The sequence below is a fragment of the Podarcis melisellensis genome (assembly GCF_964234715.1).
Source record: "Podarcis melisellensis genome assembly, chromosome: 4".
Lineage (NCBI taxonomy): Eukaryota > Metazoa > Chordata > Lepidosauria > Squamata > Lacertidae > Podarcis > Podarcis melisellensis.
Window position 1 is genome coordinate 63621531 of NC_138531.1, and position 19896 is coordinate 63641426.

At 42.4% G+C, this 19896-nt stretch overlaps 1 protein-coding gene and 1 long non-coding RNA gene across 2 annotated transcripts; one reads left to right on the forward strand and one right to left on the reverse strand.

Annotated features, from left to right (window-relative positions):
• Positions 1-130: 130 nt before the first annotated feature.
• On the reverse strand, positions 131-13566 carry GPR89B (G protein-coupled receptor 89B). The gene is made up of 14 exons (XM_081907885.1): positions 13368-13566; positions 11406-11465; positions 10391-10494; positions 10108-10214; positions 9877-9978; positions 8995-9115; positions 8393-8473; positions 5646-5755; positions 4821-4909; positions 3930-4022; positions 3432-3527; positions 2834-2923; positions 1833-1898; positions 131-1726 (listed from the first exon to the last, which is right to left on the reverse strand). The coding sequence occupies exons 1-14, from the start codon at positions 13407-13409 to the stop codon at positions 1520-1522; spliced, it is 1368 nt and encodes a 455-aa protein (XP_081764011.1). The 5' UTR covers positions 13410-13566; the 3' UTR covers positions 131-1519.
• A 3426-nt stretch (positions 13567-16992) lies between these two features.
• On the forward strand, positions 16993-18488 carry LOC309368177. The gene is made up of 2 exons (XR_014167592.1): positions 16993-17359; positions 18185-18488. It is a non-coding gene; the product is annotated as an uncharacterized lncRNA (long non-coding RNA).
• The last annotated feature ends 1408 nt before the right edge of the window (positions 18489-19896 follow it).

Consider the following 19896-nt stretch of genomic DNA (forward strand, 5'->3'; position numbering starts at 1 on the left):
TCTGTTCCTGCAACCTACCATTTGACCAGAACCCTACTTTTGCCTCTTTCTGATAGCAGATGAGGTCAAACAAGGTGCCTTAACAAAAAAGTGAACCAACTTTAGACTACAAAATGTATACACATGAAAATACATGGCTAAGGTTTTTATTTCATTTTTTATCATATTTGCTATCCTTTTTTTTATTTCCCACATATAGTAGATCCCTTGACCTCCTCTAGCAACCCTCACCCAAATCTTCTACGATTCCAAACCTTCATCCATGCATTCTGCCCCCTTGCTGCCTCAGGTGGTCTTTCACCTTTCTCTTCAGCCCACGGCCCTCTCTGCCATGTGCTGTGCGGAGGAGGCAGAAGAAGAAGCTGCTGCTCAGTTTCCAATCACAGTCTGTTTGGTGGAGGGTTCCCTGTTCTCTTCCATAAACAGAAGCTGCTGTCCCACTAGTCAAATCAATCAGTACTAAGTCTGGCAACTGCTTCCCCATCAGAAGGGGTGGCAGAGAAAAAGTTCATAGATCATTCTTGCTGGGGAGGAAACAGAGTGGAGCTGCAGGCCTTTATTAATTGCTTCTTTCAGGCATTTCCTCTGCCCCTTCTTCAGTCTGTTCATGAATATTAGAAGAGAGCTTTTGAATCTACCTAACTACAACATGACCATTTTTAATCCATGTCTCACTGAGCTGCCTTATCATTGCCCTGAGTATCCACTTCCTAGCCATATGGAGGGTTTCTCTGATACACCTAATTCTGGAATCAAGAGGTAGGTTTCATCAGCAATATGTTAGGTTACAGTGGGATCCACAAGGAGGAAAACCAACATCATATATGTAATATACATAGGAATATTTGCTATCAAATTTCTGCATCATTTCTCCTTACAATATGGAATGGAAATGGATAAGGACTGAGCTAAGATCCCATGAAACAGCAAAGGGGCTGAGATATACCTTCTCTGACGAGGGCTACACAGCCCACTAATGATACAGTGACGTGCCAACACTAGACAGGGTAGGAACAAAACCCTGGCAAGCAACATTCAGTTTGATTGGTCACAAGCTGCCCAGAGCTGCTTTTGAAATATCCAGACTCTTGGAAATTCACCACTCTTCATTCCATCTTCAGAGAAGTAACTCATTTCCAGAGTCTGTAGGGTTATCACAACAGTATTGCGAATTGTTATAAAAGCTGGTTTATTTAGATGTTCGGTTCCAGAATCACTACTTCCAGATTAAGACATTAAAGCAGACATCTTGCCAATCACACTTACTAAACATCACAGAATTGTTTCTTCCCATTCTGCTTTAGAGAGAGCTGCCCTTTCACTCCTTGTGATTTATTTCCACTCAAGGACATGCTTATAGCACAAGGGTTGTTTCTTGGGGCTATTTCTTGCCTCTCCTTTTGCCTACGCTGACATATTTGGTTCTTGTCAAAGAACTGATAATCCATCGCAAAAAAAAGATGGCAATATGCCAAATACTTTGCTTTCGTCCATCACACAGTGAAGAACCAAGACGGATTCAGAGTGCCATGTGCTTTTCAGGAGCCTGCTTATGCGCCAGGTAGAGGAAGAGGATGCTGGAGAGAGCACTGACCAGAAATATAACATCAAACCAGCGGTGGTAGAAGTTAAACTGTAATTCTCCTAGAACTTCCGTAATGATGGTGCGATACTCTGGAGGCATACTCATTCGAATCAGAAGCACTGAAGACACAAAATACATCCCCTGCAGAAGAGAGAGAGGAAACATCAGGCATCCCCATTTCCAGCTGCTTACATAGCTAAGAGTGGGCAAGAAGTAGCTGTTCACCATTTGGGGCTAAAACACTCACCATTATTTGTGCCAATAACAGAACAATGACATTGGAAGACTTGCTGCTTGAGATAGCATAGAAAAACTGGAAGACAAAACACAGAAAACCATCTATATATAGATATATACAGTGGTGCCTCGCAGGACGAAAAGAATCCGTTCTGCGAGTCTCTTCGTCTTGCGGTTTTTTCGTCTTGCGAAGCAAGCCCATTAGCAGATTAGTGCTATTGGCGGCTTAGCGGCCTTAGAGGATCAGCTGATAAGCGGCTTAGCGGATCAGCTGATAAGTGGCTTAGCGGCTTGGGGAAAAGGGGGGGGGAGGAAAAAAACCCCGCAGGAACTCGCAAGACATTTTTGTCTTGCAAAGCAAGCCCATAGGAAATTCGTTTTGCGAAGCACCTCCAAAACGGAAAACCCTTTCGTCTAGCGGGTTTTCCGTCTTGCGAGGCATTCGTCTTGCGGGGCACCACTGTAATCCAGTATGTTGTTCTAAGTATAACATTCTAATTAAATTTCAAGGGACAGTAGAAATGGCTATTCTGTTGCATAATGTCATGGCTTTCTAGCCAACAAAATGGTCCGTACAACTCATTAGCTGTCCAATAGAAACGGTTCCAATTCCAACAGTCACTTATATATCCATGTTAAAGACACACTGGGAGCACTCTCTTGCCTTCACCAGTGAAGAATGTGGCTCAAGGAGGGAGAGCTCAGCATGACAACATAAATCATGAGGTTGGTGGAACTACATGCTACACAGCCTTTCTCAACCTGTGGGTCCTCAGATGTTGTTGAACTACAACTCCCATCACCCCTAGCTAGCAAGGCCAGAGCTCAGGGATTATGGGAGTTGTAGTCCAACAACATCTGGGGACCCACAGGTTGAGAACCGCTGTAAGGGGAAGGAGGGGATCCAACCTTGTGGTGCTGCCCCAAAATTCTTAAAAGCTAAGTTCTGATGAACTCACACTTTTCTGCTTATACTCATTATATATATAATAAGACTATGTACAGGCCTACCTTTGTGAGTGTAATCAATAAACCCCTGATAGAGGTGACAATAATTATTCCAACAAGGATAAAGGAAATATGCTGAGACCAGAATTTCACCTGCAATAACACAGAAAGGAAACAGTTACGCTCACAGAGATGCTCATATCTACAGAGTATGGATTTAGTAGGCTGCTTATTTTCAGATATTGTTTATGCATTCAATGTTCTCTGGAGAAGTTCAAGCAAGAATATTTTCATATAAACCTATAGCAGATAAACCAAGAGTTCGTACCAGGTTGGTGTACACATCACTGGATTTAAACTTCTTTTTAGAATGACTAAAGGTGTATAGGTGTTTAATCTAGGCCAATGCATTCTCTAGTACCTAAGATAGGAGTACTGCCATCTTCTGGGCAAACAGAAGACTGGAACTTAAATTTTAAAGATGCATAGTTCTATTGAAAATATGAATTTTCTAAAGTTTTAGAATCACTCACTTCAGTACCCACAAAGATTTTTAGAAGTAGTTAGCACATTGAATTAATATCCAGCTCAGAACAGAGTAGAATGAAATAAGAATAAAGGAACACTGAAGAAAGAAGGTGGATTTTAAAACAGTCCTCACATCAAACTGGATCCCCAAATAGTTCACAGTTATCTCAATTCCTCGTGTGACTGGGTCTGTCTTTCCAACTCTGTCAAATACAATATTGATTGTTGCCTGTTGATGAGAGAGAAAGAAGCATCATATTACTTAAGCTACCTTCACTAAAAACATCACACATACACCGCTGCTTTAATGGGAAATTGCCCAGCATGGTAAACAGGCTACAAAGCATGGATGTGCATACACATGCGCGCACACACACACACACACACACACACACACACAAAGAGACAGGCAATACTGCCCAGTGATACTATGTAGTTATAAGATGGACATCACACTCTGGCCTCAAAATCAGTCTTACTGAAATTCAACGAGAGGTCAATTTAAAAAACTGCCTGAACTCTAGCTGCTGAATAATATTTACATATTAAGATCACAAGATGCAGAAATCTCTCCTTCCAAGCACAGCCTTTGCAAAATATAAACTGTCATTCCAATGGCACAGATACATACCATAAAAATTTTCCAGACACAGTAGATTGAGAAAAAGTAGCCCAGAAAGTTAAAGTATTTCCCTTGGAATGTTTTAGAGTATTCTATCCTCTCCTGCAAAGAAGAAAATGTTCAGGTTCAGGAGGCATCCAGATGCATTCGAAAACCAGCACATCATATCTCATGGGTTTCTTAACATGAAATAAAACAATTTCCATCTCATACAGACCATGTGACAGAAAAAGCAAGCAGGCCCCTTTACAGACGAAGAATCTGTGAGGTGCTGCCAGAGCCACGTTTGCATAGGCCCCGGAGAGTATAAATTCAAGTGACACAACAGAATAAGCCCAGGTCTCCAAGCTTCCAGGAATGCCCTTAATGTTACAACAACATGCATACTCTCCCTTTCAATAAGTTTCAATAAGGCACACATATTGACCACTTGATGAAGCCTTGATTAATAAAGGGAAGCACACCTGCACTGATCACTATCTACTTTTAAGCACCCGGCAAAACTCTGTCTCTTCCACTAAGCCATGGGCCTTAAATTATCTGCAGAATTATCTACTAAAGTAAGTGGGATGTGTTATGAATGTATTTTGGGCTTTTACTCTGCTTTAGTTTTATCTTGCTTTTTAAAAGTCATTTTGAGTTAGATTTTTTTAAAAAGTGATCACGACTTGCAAATAGCAATAATATGAACAAAAATATATCTAGACTGGGATAACCAAATGCAACATAAAATTGTGGTTTACTCTAGGGGACATGATCCCAGAGAAGGCTAATGGCTACTTATCAGAGTATCATAAAGCTATGTCTCCTGTATCATGTTCGCTTGCTGGTAGATTTCTAAAGTCTTTTTTCCCTTTCACCCACCCATCAGGCATGAGAACAGTCCCCCTTTGCCTGCACCTTGGTAGCATGCAGGTCAGCAGTTTCCAAGAAAAGCTGCTGACTCAGCTCCTCCAAAGCATCTACCTCCTGCTGGATAACTGCCAGATCTGGTAAATGACAGTTGTCAAGGACAAAATCATGTATAATACCATCCAAAAACAATACATATTTCAATGTTTCTTTTCATCCCTGAGCCATCGCAGGAAAAAAAAAAAGCCTTGACATTTTCTGAAATAACAGGTCCTTTACTGTCTAACTCCTGGGCTACAAATCAGAAACTGTACACTGCTGCCACCTGCAGGATTACAACTGATGATGCATGTTGTATACTAAAATATACTGTACATATAGCTATACTAATCCAAGACAGCATATGGGTCCCCTGAAAATCATGTTGCTGTGTGTTTTCTGCCTCATGTCACTGGGTATATCCAGCAGACAGGAAAAAGCACAACTGTCATTGCAGTCAGGCAACGAGGCACATAGAAGGGAAGATAATGCATGGTACTGATATATTGAGGCTACATAACTAAATCCATGCCCAGTTCCATATTTCCCATCAGCCAACATCTATGATAATTTCTCACTTATGTAGAAGTGGGTATGAGCATAAGTGCCCTCACTAGATCAGGCCCTGGTGCTTAGGCTTGAGTTAAGAGTTGTTCACTCTTGAGGTATGCTAATCTCAAGGAGTGGAAGGTAAGGGATTCTGCATAGTCTGTTATCTGCACAATAGTAAATGTGAGCCTTACATTTCCCCCTTTTCCTTTTATCTTAACTCAGCTCCATTATAGTTTCCCCCTTTCCCATTCCCCAAAGTAGAACTAAGGAAATAAAGGATACTTTCGCTGCCTGGTGAAGATGATGCCACACTTTTTATCATCCCCCAGAAACCAGTGGGCTTGTTGTTAACTTCCCCTCTCTGGAACATGTTTCTGTGAACCATCGCTATCCTGATTGGGAGGAAAAGTCAAGTGCTAAAAAAGAGAGATACAAACTAGAACCAAAAACAAATCATCACATTTCAAAGTTTAGATTACTCAAAATCTGGAATTCAGAACGTTGCTATCAACGTAACAGACAAACTTTTGAAAAAGTGTATATTAACACAATTCCGGAAAGTGGTAATTGTGCATTTCCTAAGCAATATCAGTAGCTGACTTCCATGTCATTAGGTAATAATAATAATAATAATAATAATTTATTATTTATACCCCGCCCATCTGGCTGAGTTTCCCCAGCCACTCTGGGCGGCTCCCAATCAGTGTTAAAAACAGTACAGCATTACATATTAAAAACTTCCCTGAACAGGGCTGCCTTAAGATGTTTTCTGAATGTCAGGTAATTCTTTATCTCTTTGACATCTGATGGGAGGGCGTTCCACAGGGCGGGCGCCACTACCGAGAAGGCCCTCTGTCTGGTTCCCTGTAGCCTCACTTCTCGCAATGACGGAACCGCCAGAAGGCCCTCGGCACTGGATCTCAGTGTCCGGGCTGAACGATGGGGGTGGAGACGCTCCTTCAGGTATACAGGACCGAGGCCATTTAGGGCTTTAAAGGTCAGCACCAACACTTTGAATCGTGCTCGGAAACGTACTGGGAGCCAGTGCAGATCTCTCAGAACCGGTGTTATGTGGTCCCGGCGGCCACTCCCAGTCACCAGTCTAGCTGCCGCATTCTGGATTAATTGCAGTTTCCGGGTCACCTTCAAAGGTAGCCCCACGTAGAGCACGTTGCAGTAGTCCAAGCGTGAGATAACTAGAGCATGCACCACTCTGGCGAGACAGTCCGCGGGGAGGTAGGGTCTTAGCCTGCGTACCAGGTGGAGCTGGTAGACAGCTGCCCTGGACACAGAGTTAACCTGCGCCTCCATGGACAGCTGTGAGTCCAAAATGACTCCCAGGCTGCGCACCTGGTCCTTCAGGGGCACAGTTACCCCATTCAGGACCAGGGAATCCTCCACACCTGCCCGCCTCCTGTCCCCCAAAAACAGTACTTCTGTCTTGTCAGGATTCAACCTCAATCTGTTAGCCGCCATCCAACCTCCAACCGCCTCCAGGCACTCACACAGGACCTTCACCGCCCTCACTGGTTCTGATTTAAAGGAGAGGTAGAGCTGGGTGTCATCTGCATACTGATGAACACCCAGTCCAAACCCCCTGATGATCTCTCCCAGCGGCTTCATATAGATATTAAAAAGCATGGGGGAGAGGACAGAACCCTGAGGCACCCCACAAGTGAGGGCCCAGGGGTCTGAACACTCACCCCCCACCACCACTTTCTGGACACGGCCCAGGAGGAAGGAGCGGAACCACTGTATGACAGTGCCCCCAGCTCCCAGCCCCTCTAGACGGTCCAGAAGGATGTTATGGTCGATGGTGTCAAAGGCCGCTGAGAGATCCAGCAGAACTAGGAAACAGCTCTCACCTTTGTCCCTAGCCCGCCGGAGATCATCAACCAGCGCGACCAAGGCAGTTTCAGTCCCATGGTGAGGCCTGAATCCCGATTGGAAGGGATCCAAATGGTCCGTTTCCTCCAGGCGTGCTTGGAGTTGTTCAGCAACCACCCGCTCAATCACCTTGCCCAGGAATGGCAGATTTGAGACTGGGCGATAGTTGGCCAAATTGGCCGGGTCTAAAGATGTAAGAGTCAGGAGGCCTCCGCAATTAGGTACTGATAAAATAATTTATTTTATTTTGCTCCTAGGTAATAATGATAATACAAAGCTTTTCTGCAGACTTCAGCTATTAAAGTAACAGCATTAGTTCACAAAGTTTACGTTTATTTTACTTATGTCATCATTTATATGCTATCTATCAGTGCAGCTCATGTCATCCTGAAACAATTCATCATAATATAACATAGAAACTTCTTTACTGAAAACATGATCAGTATTATTTATGCAGTTGGCAGTTCTACCCATGAAAATCAAAACTTGGGTGCCTCATGGAGCATATGAAACAGGCACAACATAGAGGCTACTTCAACTGACTCCCCTTCCTGTGGCATCTAATTCACATCTAATGGCACAACACAAGGGTGGTGGCAGCTCAGCTCAAGGCACTCTTGGAAGAAATGGATACGAGTCATTTCAGCATGGTTTGGGGACCAAAGTAGCCAAAATGGAAGCCCTTTGTCAGGAGAGGAACCCACTTGTGGAATCATCACCTCTCTTGTAAAAGGCAAGCAGCGACCAATTATGTTCATTCTGCGATTGCTTAAAACTGAGTTTTTCTCCCAGGCCTTTGCAGGCCTTCAATATCTACCTCCTGGGACCTTGTAATATCTGCTATGGGTTGTTTTATATTGGTTTTTATTTTTGTAGAGCTCTTATATTTTTGCTTTATCACAATTTTAATAAGTTGTATTTTTGTTAACCGCCTCATGTTTTTTTAAAATAATAATAATAAAGAGCTAGTATAAGAATATTTTAAACAAACTCAGTCCATCCGGTTCATCAGTTTTTTAACTATTTTAGCTCTGTTATTCTCTGATCCTCTAAACGACAAAAATCATCCATGAACTGGCAAGTTTGTGTAATGAAGTTACTTCAAAAGAAGTAAAAGGATTTCCTGCTGTAGTTGGTCTCACCTTTTCTTCTTGCTGATGATCATGTCCATGGTTTGGAGGAGACGGCGCTCCAGAGCTAGAATGTCTGCATCTGTCACATTCCTGTAACAGACACCCATACAAACCTATTGATATGGTTCTGACTTCCAATAATAGTAATGTCCAACCCAAGCTTCCCCAATTTTGAGCCACTCCTCTTAACCCAGTTCCAGTGGAGCATAATACAGTAGAACCTCGGGTTGCGAACGTGATCCGTGCGGGAGGCACATTCGCAACCCGCAGTGCAGCGTCTGCACACGTGTGGGTTGCGATTCAGCGCTTCTGCGCATACGCAAAGTGCGATTTAGCACTTCTGTGTATGCGCGAGCGCCGAAACCCGAAAGTAACCCATTCTGGTACTTCCAGGTTTGGTGCGGTGCGCAACCTGAAAACCCATAACCTGAAGCGTCTGTAACCCAAGGTACCACTGTACTCATATTCTAAATAGGGTCAATAAAAAGACTGCACATATAATGCTAGAATCAGCATCTCACAGAGGGGATGGGGGTGGAACTACCAACTCTGAGGAGGCATTTCTGAAAACTTGGCGCTGAAGGATACAAAAATCAGGAAACACCATTTACCTGAGAAAATAAGACATATAAGTGTATGGGCAATTGACTGCACCAAACCCCGAAAGTAGAGCCATGAGGGTCACCCCAATCACTCCCACTCGACTGATGAGTTGTTCTATGGATAGAATTCCTAACAGAAAAGAAAATATTAAGTTAATTCTGTCACTATGTTCTCGAGAATACTGAAAAGCACCATAGTTACATTTGCACAAATCATTTTGTTCTAAAATTCCTAGCATAACTTCAGTTATTTAGCATCTACTGGCATAATTCCAAAGCGATGTGAATACTCTTCTGTAAGGATACTAGAAAAAATGTTGTGCCATCTCATACACCTCTTGCGATAAGCAAAGGAATACAGGAATGCTCAATTTCTGAAGGACCATGTGCTGAAAAATTCTTTCTAGAAATAATAAATTTTATAGGTCAGGATTTCCTCAGGACTTACTATTTTTAAAAACAAGCATGTGACTGCAGGTCTCTGTTGCAACTTTAGAGGGCTAACAAAGATCCTGGTGACATAAGCAGCATCCAAGGCTGCAGTCCTAACCCCACTCACCTGGAAGTAAGCCCCATTGAATTCAACAGGTCTTACTTTTGAGTAAACATAGTTAGAACCGCAGTCTAAGAAAGAGACCTATGAGCAAATATGCACTGGATTGTGTGGTATGAGTATCTGATCTATCAGGTGTCAACAAAAACCACTCATTAATTCAGAGATCCTGACTTTTCCCCACAATACCATTAAACATGTGGGTCCCTTTTGTCAGCACAGATCAAGCATAAATAGTCAGGTATGCTATGTACAGATACTGTACGCTACACACAGTGATTCATTTCAGGGAGCTCATAAGCAGCAGACAATGAACTGAACTGTTGTATGAAACTCACCATGTTTTGGACTGAGGATAGGAAATGGATCCCCCAGTTTCCAGAAGAAATACATAAATGTTAGCCAGACAACACAGGCAAAAAGCAGTCTGTGTCTGTGCACTAAAATTAATAACAAAGAAAGTCAAAAATTATTAAGGTCGTTATCTATTTGGAATGACAAGTGTTACTTTGGCTGGCAACCTAAAGCGCTTGGGCCACTATAGTGTTTTGAAGTACATGCAAACTTACACAATCGGATGTTGCTCACAACAAAGTAGCCGATGTAAAAGGGAACCATGAATACAAGGACAAGCAAAATCACACAGAGGTTCAACTTCCAGTGAAAATACCTAGAGCTGGAAAATAAAAGAAGGGCTGTTCACTACCAGATCATCACCACAGAGGAAATTTTAAAATCATTCTTAATCATTTATAACTTGACAGGACCAGGACGAAACAAATAAATAAGCCCATCAAAGGCATTAAGGTGACAGTCCTTCTGAAACATTCTAACATTAGCTGCTATGCTTACCTGCTGTTTAGGACCCCTAGTATCTCAAAAATGATAAGTTCAAACATGGTGCAGGAAAACGCAAAGGTGACAGAGAAGACAACCTGTACAACATACTGTCGCACCTGTAATAAAGCCAGTAGAGCAGAAACAGAAGTCACTTCCACAAGCAAAGTATTTGACATTCATTTCTGAGTGGAAAGAAAATGCCGGTGCTTTAAGATGTACACATATAATGGGACCTATACCCAAGTTCTCAAATAAGCCTTTATTGATAGGTTAACAGATAATTATTTCACCTCCTGTAACTATTTTCTCTGACATCTGATTAAATGCAGAAAACCTTTTTAAAATTGTAAGCAAATTAACTCTAAACTGTGTTTTATGACAACTGATCAAACAAACATAACAGTAAGGAGTCCTAAAGTCCACTCCAATGAATAACTACTCACAACTATATCTCAATGAGGTTTGTACTCAAATGAATGTGCTTAGGCTTATGGCCTTAGTAGAGCAGGTGTGCAGAGCCTTTGGCCCTCCAGTTCTTGCTGAACTACAACTCCCATCATCCCTAGCCACTGTCCATGCCTGCTGAGGCTGATGGGAGTTGTCATTTGTTAACATCTGGATTGGTATAAGGTGGCTTCCTAAGTAAGCCCCTGAGTTCAAGAGGGCTTCTTTTCAGGTAAGCAGGTATAAGATGGTATAACAATCTGAAGGAGTGAGATTCCCAGCAGAGAAACTGCCAGCCAGGGCAGAAGGTGGAGGAACAGGCTTTTTCTTATTCTTCCTGTCATGGTCAGTTTCTGTAAGGTTTCCCTCACTGACCACTATAGGAGAAAATAAATCCAGGAGTGGCAGAATTTTGCAGCCAGTTTGGGGACATTTCAGGAGAACAAGGATGCTTAGGATCCTGCAGAACCACTGACATCTGCTTCAGGATTGTTTCCTAAATTATTTGAACTCAACTTTATATCTTCCTATATTGGCAGTTTCACTTTCAGGTCACAATAAAGTTACAGTTGGTGGTCCCCACCTCATAATCTTTGAAGAGCCGACGCATGAAGAACAGCCACCCAAATCCAAAAAACAGCACCTGCAGAGGGACAGAAGGGCAGTTAACGGTTTCAAATTTTGCCGTTTCAAAATTCTGAAATCTTAAAATTTCTTAGTACATGCAAGTATATTTCTGCTTTCAAAGTAAGATACTTGATACACTAAAATAAAAGTTGTTTCTAAACTGTGGTGTAACTAGATTGGGATTTGTTTTTTCCTAGAACAAATAAACAGTATTGGGGGGGGGGGGAGAGGTTTCTAAAATATGAAGCCATGCAGTGTTAGAAACTGAGATTATGAAAACTAGGAGCTAAATAGCACCTTAAACCTAGGTTATGGGTGCAACAACAGAATGTCTAGGTGTGCTTTTTTATAACAAGAATACAAAGCTGAAAATAAACTGCAGATAAAATATTATGTTCATTTTTCACATGGTCTAGTCCTTCCCCTGCCCACCCCCGTAATATTCTTAAGAGGGTCTCTTCTCCAGTCTTCAGAGAGTAGCTGGACATGGGGAGCCAGAAAAGCATTCTCCTTTCCTTCCACTCTACAGTTTTAATCTGAAATCTGAGGCACAGTACTGCACACAGAGATAAGAAACTGCTCGTGCTAATGAAATTCCCTGTTGCAAAATGCACCTTGAACAATGGGAGTTTTAAACACTGAAACCATGCCACATGAGAAGATAGCAGCAATACTTCATCTATTTGTTCTGGCACATTAAAAACAGAAGAGAGTGGGAATCAATATACTTTTTATTCAAGGTTTTGAACTTCTGGAAGTATGTGTCATTAGAACACTGACAATGCAATCCTATTGTATTTGTTTATGCCACCTTTCAAGACAAATCTCTTCCAAAGTGGCTTGCATAACAACACCATAAAACAGTTTTAAAAATACATATATTATCCAACTAAAGCATAGCAGCAGTTTAAAAGTCCAGCATACAACTTAAGAAAATGCTGATTATAAACGTCTATGTTTCAACATCCTTCAAAAAACTAACAAAAGTCTGGCCATAAGTACTTGAGTTTTGAACTATTTGTAAACGTTTATTTTAAAGAACTGTAATCCACCCTAACACACTAGGACACCCAAGATATGAAATATAAACATGGTCATCCTTACAAAGGAATTTCCTGTGCTCATGACCCACATATGCTTTTGTGTAAATGGGTAGGTTACAATGTGCTTTTACTTTTTCTTATGTTCTTAAGTTGCAACTCCCTTAGACGCCTTTGGTATAACAAGCAAGTAGGCAGTTTAATTTATAATAATACCACAAACCAAGTATGCCAAGAACCCCACAAGCAATCTGAAGATCCATGGATAAAAATGGACCCCATAAGCCACTTCTGAAATGCAGCATCCCCTTTAACAAACATGGGAAACATGTTGAAAGCTTGCAGTTGGCAGGGAGGGAGAGACAGAGAGAGCGCTTGCCACATGATAAGGTGGGAGGGCCCTAGCCCACCTCCCACTCTATTTTGGCATAAGCTGGCAGAGGCCTAGTCTACAGATGCTGCACAATGAGCTGGCAGAACAGGTGCACCTCTTCAGAGTACAGGTAAATGTCATTGCTCCTGGAGGTTCCTGCAAGTGAAAAATCTGGAAAGAGAGAGCTCTGCAAGCAGAGAAGTTCCAACCCAGCCCAATCCCTTCTGTGCCACCGAGCTTGTCTCTCTTTTTTCCTTTTTATCATATTGAAGCTAATGGAAAATGTGGGTCTCTCCTCCCGCCCACTTTCAAAAATGGTACAGTCCATCTTCCTCCACCTGCAGCCGGAAGTGGTCCCGTCCACCTTCCTATCGCCTCGTTCTGCCGAGCTTAAGTGGGAATGAGGAGACTAGGAAATTCCAACTCCTTTTTCGGGGGGGGGGGTGACATAGCTGTGGCTGCGTGGGGGGGGGGAGAAAGAGGGAAGGAGCGGGGGCCTCGTTACCTGAGATACGACCATGATGCTGGAGTCAATCAGGAAGCTCATAGTGGAGAGAAAACCCTCCCGAAGGGGAGAGATGCGTCTCTCTCACACACTCAACCTCTCCCCCTCCCCAAGTCCCAACGGCCACTTCTCCCCTTACTCAGTCGGGCTCGCGAGCGTCAGCTCAGAGCACCTCGACTTGGCCCCGCCCCCTTTCCGCTGCCTCATTACAAGGCGCCACGATCGGGGAGGCGGGGCCACGGAGTCATAGGACATAGAGATAGGAAATGAGAAGAATAGCTCATCGCCTTTTCTGGAGATGGAACTTCCCGGTTTCTTTAGGCGGCTTCCCCAACCACCTAAAATAAAACGAAATTACTGTAGATCTAACCTGCTGGGGGGAAGCATGAACTGCCTATGCTGCTGCTGCTGCCTTCGGAAAAGCGGAACACGCTTCTGCCCAATAGCAAATATTACATAAAAGGGTTTATATATATATATATATATATATATATATATATATATATATATATATATATATATATATATATATAAATATATAAATATATATAAATATATATATATATGATATATATATATATATATATATATATATATATATGCAGGTTTTGGTGTCCTCGGGTGTCTTCCCGTGTAAAAGTTGGGGTGTCTAGGCGACGTTTCGACGAGGTCTCACTCGTCATCTTCAGGCTGGTGCTTTCGGCTTCTTGTTACTGGAACAGAGCAGGATCTCAGTGTTTGAGTTCCTATAAATACTGTTGAGGGGGTGTGGTGTATAGCCTCCAATGTTCTGGGCAGAGAGGAAGTTCCCAGGCTAGTGTGCCTTTTCTTCTTTTGTTCCTTAATTACTTGAGGGATATCTTGAGTGATTTCTTGAGTGATATCCTGAGTACCACTTAGGTGGGTCATTAGGTGTGGATTAGTTGCTAAAGTCTTTGTGTCTTGACCTCTTGAACTTTGTGAAGAGTTTTTCTGAGAAGATGGCTGTACTGCACTTAGTTGTGCTCTGGCTTGGCTTCGTGTATAGGGGCGAGCTGTGGTTTTGTGGCCTGTGTCAGCCAGATCTGTGTAGGGATTGCAGGGGGGTGCAGCATCCGGAGGTGCCACCATGGTTTGGCTACTGGATGGTGTCTGTAATTTATCTGTGGAGAGGGTCTGGGTTTGGGTCTGGTGTGGTTGATTGGTGATAGCGTTCTGTGTGCTTCTTTTTTGACGGCATTCTTGTGTTCTGCGATACGTGCATTTATTCGTCTGTTTGTTTGTCCAATGTACGTGGCTGGGCAGACTTTGCAGGGTATTTCATAAAGAAGAAAAAACTTCCTCTCTTTTCCAACACATGAAAGAAACAGGACACGAAATTAATTTTGCAAGCAATATTTAACGTCTGGACAAGATACAAAGACTTATTAGAAAACAAAACACCGAGGTGGCTGTCACCTTTGGAGGCCAAGGCCCGAAAAAGACCCAATATGGAGGCCAATTGGCCAAAATATTGGGAAATACTAGAAAGGGATGGAGACAATTGGAAACTGCAGAGTTTAGAGAAAATGAAAGATAAAGTGCGAGACTGGTTACACTATGCTCAGATTAAGGAAGTGTTTAAGATTGATAAAAAGTTAGGATTCCAGGTGGAGAAATCGAAACTGGAGACAGAACTGCTAGAACCTAAGACCAAGGTACTTTCAAAAATGTATAACTTGCTGCTGAAATGGAACACACAAGACGAATTGGTTAAATCGGTTATGATAAAGTGGGCCCAGGATATTGGGCACAACATTATGTTTGAGGACTGGGAAAGGTTATGGACTACCGGGCTGAACTTCACAGCATGTAATGCTCTGAAGGAAAATGTAATGAAAATGATATATAGATGGTACATGACCCCAGTGAAATTGGCTAAAATATACCATTCGTCTGATAACAAATGTTGGAAATGTAAGGAAAATGAAGGAACATTCTTTCACCTCTGGTGGACCTGCCCTAAAGTGAAGGCCTTTTGGGAAATGATATATAATGAGTTAAAAAAGGTATTTAAGTATACCTTCACCAAGAAACCAGAGGCCTTCCTTCTGGGCATGGTCGGCCAGAACGTGTTAAAGAAGGATAGAACATTTTTTATGTACGCTACAACGGCGGCAAGGATACTTATTGCTAAGAGCTGGAAAACCCAAGATCTACCAACACTGGAAGAATGGCAGATGCAGCTGATGGACTATATGCAACTGGCTGAGATGACTGGCAGAATCCGCGACCTGGGAGAGGAGAGGGTTGAAGAAGACTGGAAGAAATTTAAGATTTATCTACAAAAGTATTGTAATTTGGTTGAATCCTAACAAGGAAGCCAGAGCAGAAATAACTGTCTACCATTAAATTATAATTTTTTATTTGAGTTTAACCTAAACATTGCACTTAAGAGTATAAACAAGATGATAATTTGCTTGGAAAAATTCGTTTTTAATGATGAGAGTGGAAGCGGGAGACGTGAGGGAGTCCGCAATAGAATGAAAAGATGTTATGAAACCTATTTTGTTTGTTAAATATGTATCTGTAAAAAATCTTAATAAAAATTTTTATAAAAAAAAAACGAAATTAATTTTGCAGATTCCAAATTGCTCTTTAACATGGAACATCACCACAAGAGAATAATCATGGAAGCCATCGAGATAGAGAAACACCCTCACAACATGAACAAGCGTGACGACACATCCCGCTTGCCAGACATCTGGAAATTAGCCCTCCCCACAAAAACTGACACCAGATCCAGAGGCACACAGAACGCTATCACCAATCAACCACACCAGACCCAAACCCAGACCCTCTCCACAGATAAATTACAGACACCATCCAGTAGCCAAACCATGGTGGCACCTCCGGATGCTGCACCCCCCTGCAATCCCTACACAGATCTGGCTGACACAGGCCACAAAACCACAGCTCGCCCCTATACACGAAGCCAAGCCAGAGCACAACTAAGTGCAGTACAGCCATCTTCTCAGAAAAACTCTTCACAAAGTTCAAGAGGTCAAGACACAAAGACTTTAGCAACTAATCCACACCTAATGACCCACCTAAGTGGTACTCAGGATATCACTCAAGAAATCACTCAAGATATCCCTCAAGTAATTAAGGAACAAAAGAAGAAAAGGCACACTAGCCTGGGAACTTCCTCTCTGCCCAGAACATTGGAGGCTATACACCACACCCCCTCAACAGTATTTATAGGAACTCAAACACTGAGATCCTGCTCTGTTCCAGTAACAAGAAGCCGAAAGCACCAGCCTGAAGATGACGAGTGAGACCTCGTCGAAACGTCGCCTAGACACCCCAACTTTTACACGGGAAGACACCCGAGGACACCAAAACCTGCATTCCTGTACCCGTGAAAATCTACGAAAGCATATATATATATATATATATATATGAGAGAGAGAGCGCGAGCGAGCGCATTCCGTTGTTTTCTATGGGTAACTCTCATTTGTAACCCAGGAGAAGAAAGGCAAACTAGGGTCTGAATATAGAGAGACATCCACCATACATCTATACATGTATATATCTATACATGTTTATAGCTGGGAGGGTCAAGAGGGGGCCTTAGAGATAGGATATTAGAGCCGCTCACATAACCTGCATTTCCGATATTAAACTTGCGCGAGTCCCATAGAGGCGAGGCTTTGGGGGATGAGGAGGACGGAGCTGAAGAAGCGACCGGGGAAGAGGCTGAGAGGAGGGCGACGCAGGGGCGTAGGCAGGATTTTTGTTGTGGGGGAGCAGAACCTCAACTACGTACTTTTATGGATTTAGGGGTGGGGCAGCTGCCCCTCCCTGTCCCACCCCCCTTGGCTACGCCCGTAGGGCGACAGCGGCTCCCTTTCAGCTGGGAGTGCTCGGTAGTGTCTGGGTCGAAGGAGGCGCCTTAAGGGACGGCACCCGGCGGGCTTCTCCAGCAACTGGGGTTCCGGTTAACAAAAGGGACTCTGCAAATCTATCTGCCGGTTGTTTTTTACTTCTGTGTAATCTCATTCTAGCTATGCCGCTTGCTTGCTGTTTTTTTAATGCACCTGCTCCTATCTGAAAAGAAAATGTGCTGTCGTGCAATTTATTTGGAAATTTTATTCAAGGTGTCCCGGGGTGATCATTAAGTAAAGGCTTGTTTGAACAAAGGCCCGATTTATACAGGGTGAAGGCAGCGGGGGGGGGGGGGAGCTCTTGAATGCATAGCTTTCCTGGTTTCTACATTTGGCTGCCGGCCTTCGCAAACCAGAAGTCGAATACCCGGGTGAAGTGCAAAACTCTTGTACTGGGCTTTATGTGCACATTGGCTAGCATACATGAGAAGTGGGTGTATTTATATGTGACAGGTCAAGGTGGGTGAGGGAGTCTGTGTACTGCACAGATTAGACTTGAAAGGGGGCAAATCTGTCAGCTCTTTGGGGTTTGTTTAAAAGTCTCGCAGCCTGATTATCTGCTTAAATCAATCATTTAAGTTGCACTATGCTCCCTTTTCAGCCTCAATTTCACATCTGTATTTGCAATTGGATAAATATGTTATCTTAAATCAGGTAGGGAACCTCCAGCCTGCAGACCTAATTTCAGGTGTGGGGCAGGTAGAGATGCAGCTGCTAATGCGCAGTTGGGAGCCTTAAAGTGCACTCCTGGTTGTGTATTGGGAAAGGAGGTTTGCTGTCACTGCTGATCTGTGGTAAGAGTAAACCTACTGGGACTGGAAGGATGCCTGTTGAAAGCAGGGCTAAAGTCACTGCCTGTCATTTTATCGGCTGTAGCTTCAAGGCTCACTTAGCTTGGATTTTCTTTTCTAGTGCAACTTGCCACACCACAGAGGAATAATTTATCACCCGACTGTCGAAGTGGTAGGCTGGATTTGGAAGAACCTAGGACCTGGCCTGCTGGCTGGATCTAGTTCACCAGCCCTGTCTTAATAGGTGGTTGTAAAGATGAATGGGGTTTTCAGAGTGGGCTGTCGGAACCTCACAGAATTGGCTCAAGTTAATTGTTCTTTGCCTTTACACAAAAGAAGAAAGCAGTGTCTGAAAAAGGAGAAAGTACTTGAGAAACAGGACTAAATATGGGGTTTTGAAATTAAAGATTGACTACATTGTCAAACTTTTCCAAGTGCATTTCCTTGTTTTTCTTTGAAAATAGAGGCTCACAACCATTGTGAAGTTGTTTATAGCATAGATGTCATCAATCACAACAAAAATTTGCTGGTCCTTTTAATATCTAGTCTAGATTGCATTCTGGTTTTGGAGGTGTCTTGATAATAATTCTTGAAATCTTCGTTTCTGTCATAAACATTCTTTGCTCTCTGTAATAGAATGCATGCACATGGAACACTGCTGAAAGCCCAAGAATTAGGGCATTTCCCAAGGGAAAATCCAGTCGGAGGAGAAGGTTGCTGTAATCTGTTCATCTGAATGGCACCATGGGATTTTAATATGCAAGTGGGCAAATGCTCTGCCCCAAATAAACCCAAATATAAATTATAAACTAAGATATTGGCAACTCTTTTGTCCCATGCACACAGCCTTCAACTCTCCCCTTCATAATCCAACCAGTTAAACCAGCAGGCTTAACCATAGCTTTCCATTACATCCCAACTGGGAAACTGGTTACAAGCTTCACAACAAGCCAGGATATTAAACAAACTTCCAGCTGTTATTAGGCCTCAAGACAATTGTATCAATACAAACTAATCAATAACACTGAAACATCAAAAAAATAGATAAAATCTGTGTCTTTAAATTTTTAAACATTTAAATAATGATTCTAAAAACACTTTTCAAAATTGCACTTCTGTAGTTGTAAAAAAAACAACAACTGTTAATACAAAGACTGAGTGACCTAAACAGATTGCACAGAAGTAATCACAAGTTTTCTGACTTACCATGTTCATGAATATACAACACTGCTGTGAAAATGCAAAAAGTTTTGTGGAGAAATATGAATGTTCTTTTCTCAGTATCGCTTTACCAGTGAAAATAAAAGCATTTTATTATTGGAAAGCAATTGAGCGTCCTACATAAGTGGCCATTATCACCTAAAATCTAGAACACTTAAGATGATATAAAGTGATTTCTCTTGTCTTGTTGGGTCCCATGGATCTGAACAGGTTTAACTGATAGAATCTGTGTGCACCAAAAACTTTCATCATCAAGCCCCCTTCCCTACACTCTATGGAGCAGAGTTGCTGAAGAGACCAGCATTTTCATTTATGTGCCTGTTTTATCAAACAAAGAAGAGCTCACATTGGGATTATTCTCCGTCATGACTCTGAAAGGCAGCTTTGTCTGTGAACAGCAACATTGCTGCTTTTCCGGCATCAAATATGGTCTATTTTTAAATGTAAAACTGCATGTTCAGTGAGAAAGTGAATGATGGGAGTCTGGGATCGTTGTACAGACCTTGTATAAACTCACTCTATAGCCCATGAAATTCACCTGCTGCGCACAGCAATGTAATATAGAACTAATGTGGTCTATTGGATGGTACATTGGGATTTGACTTAAGGAGC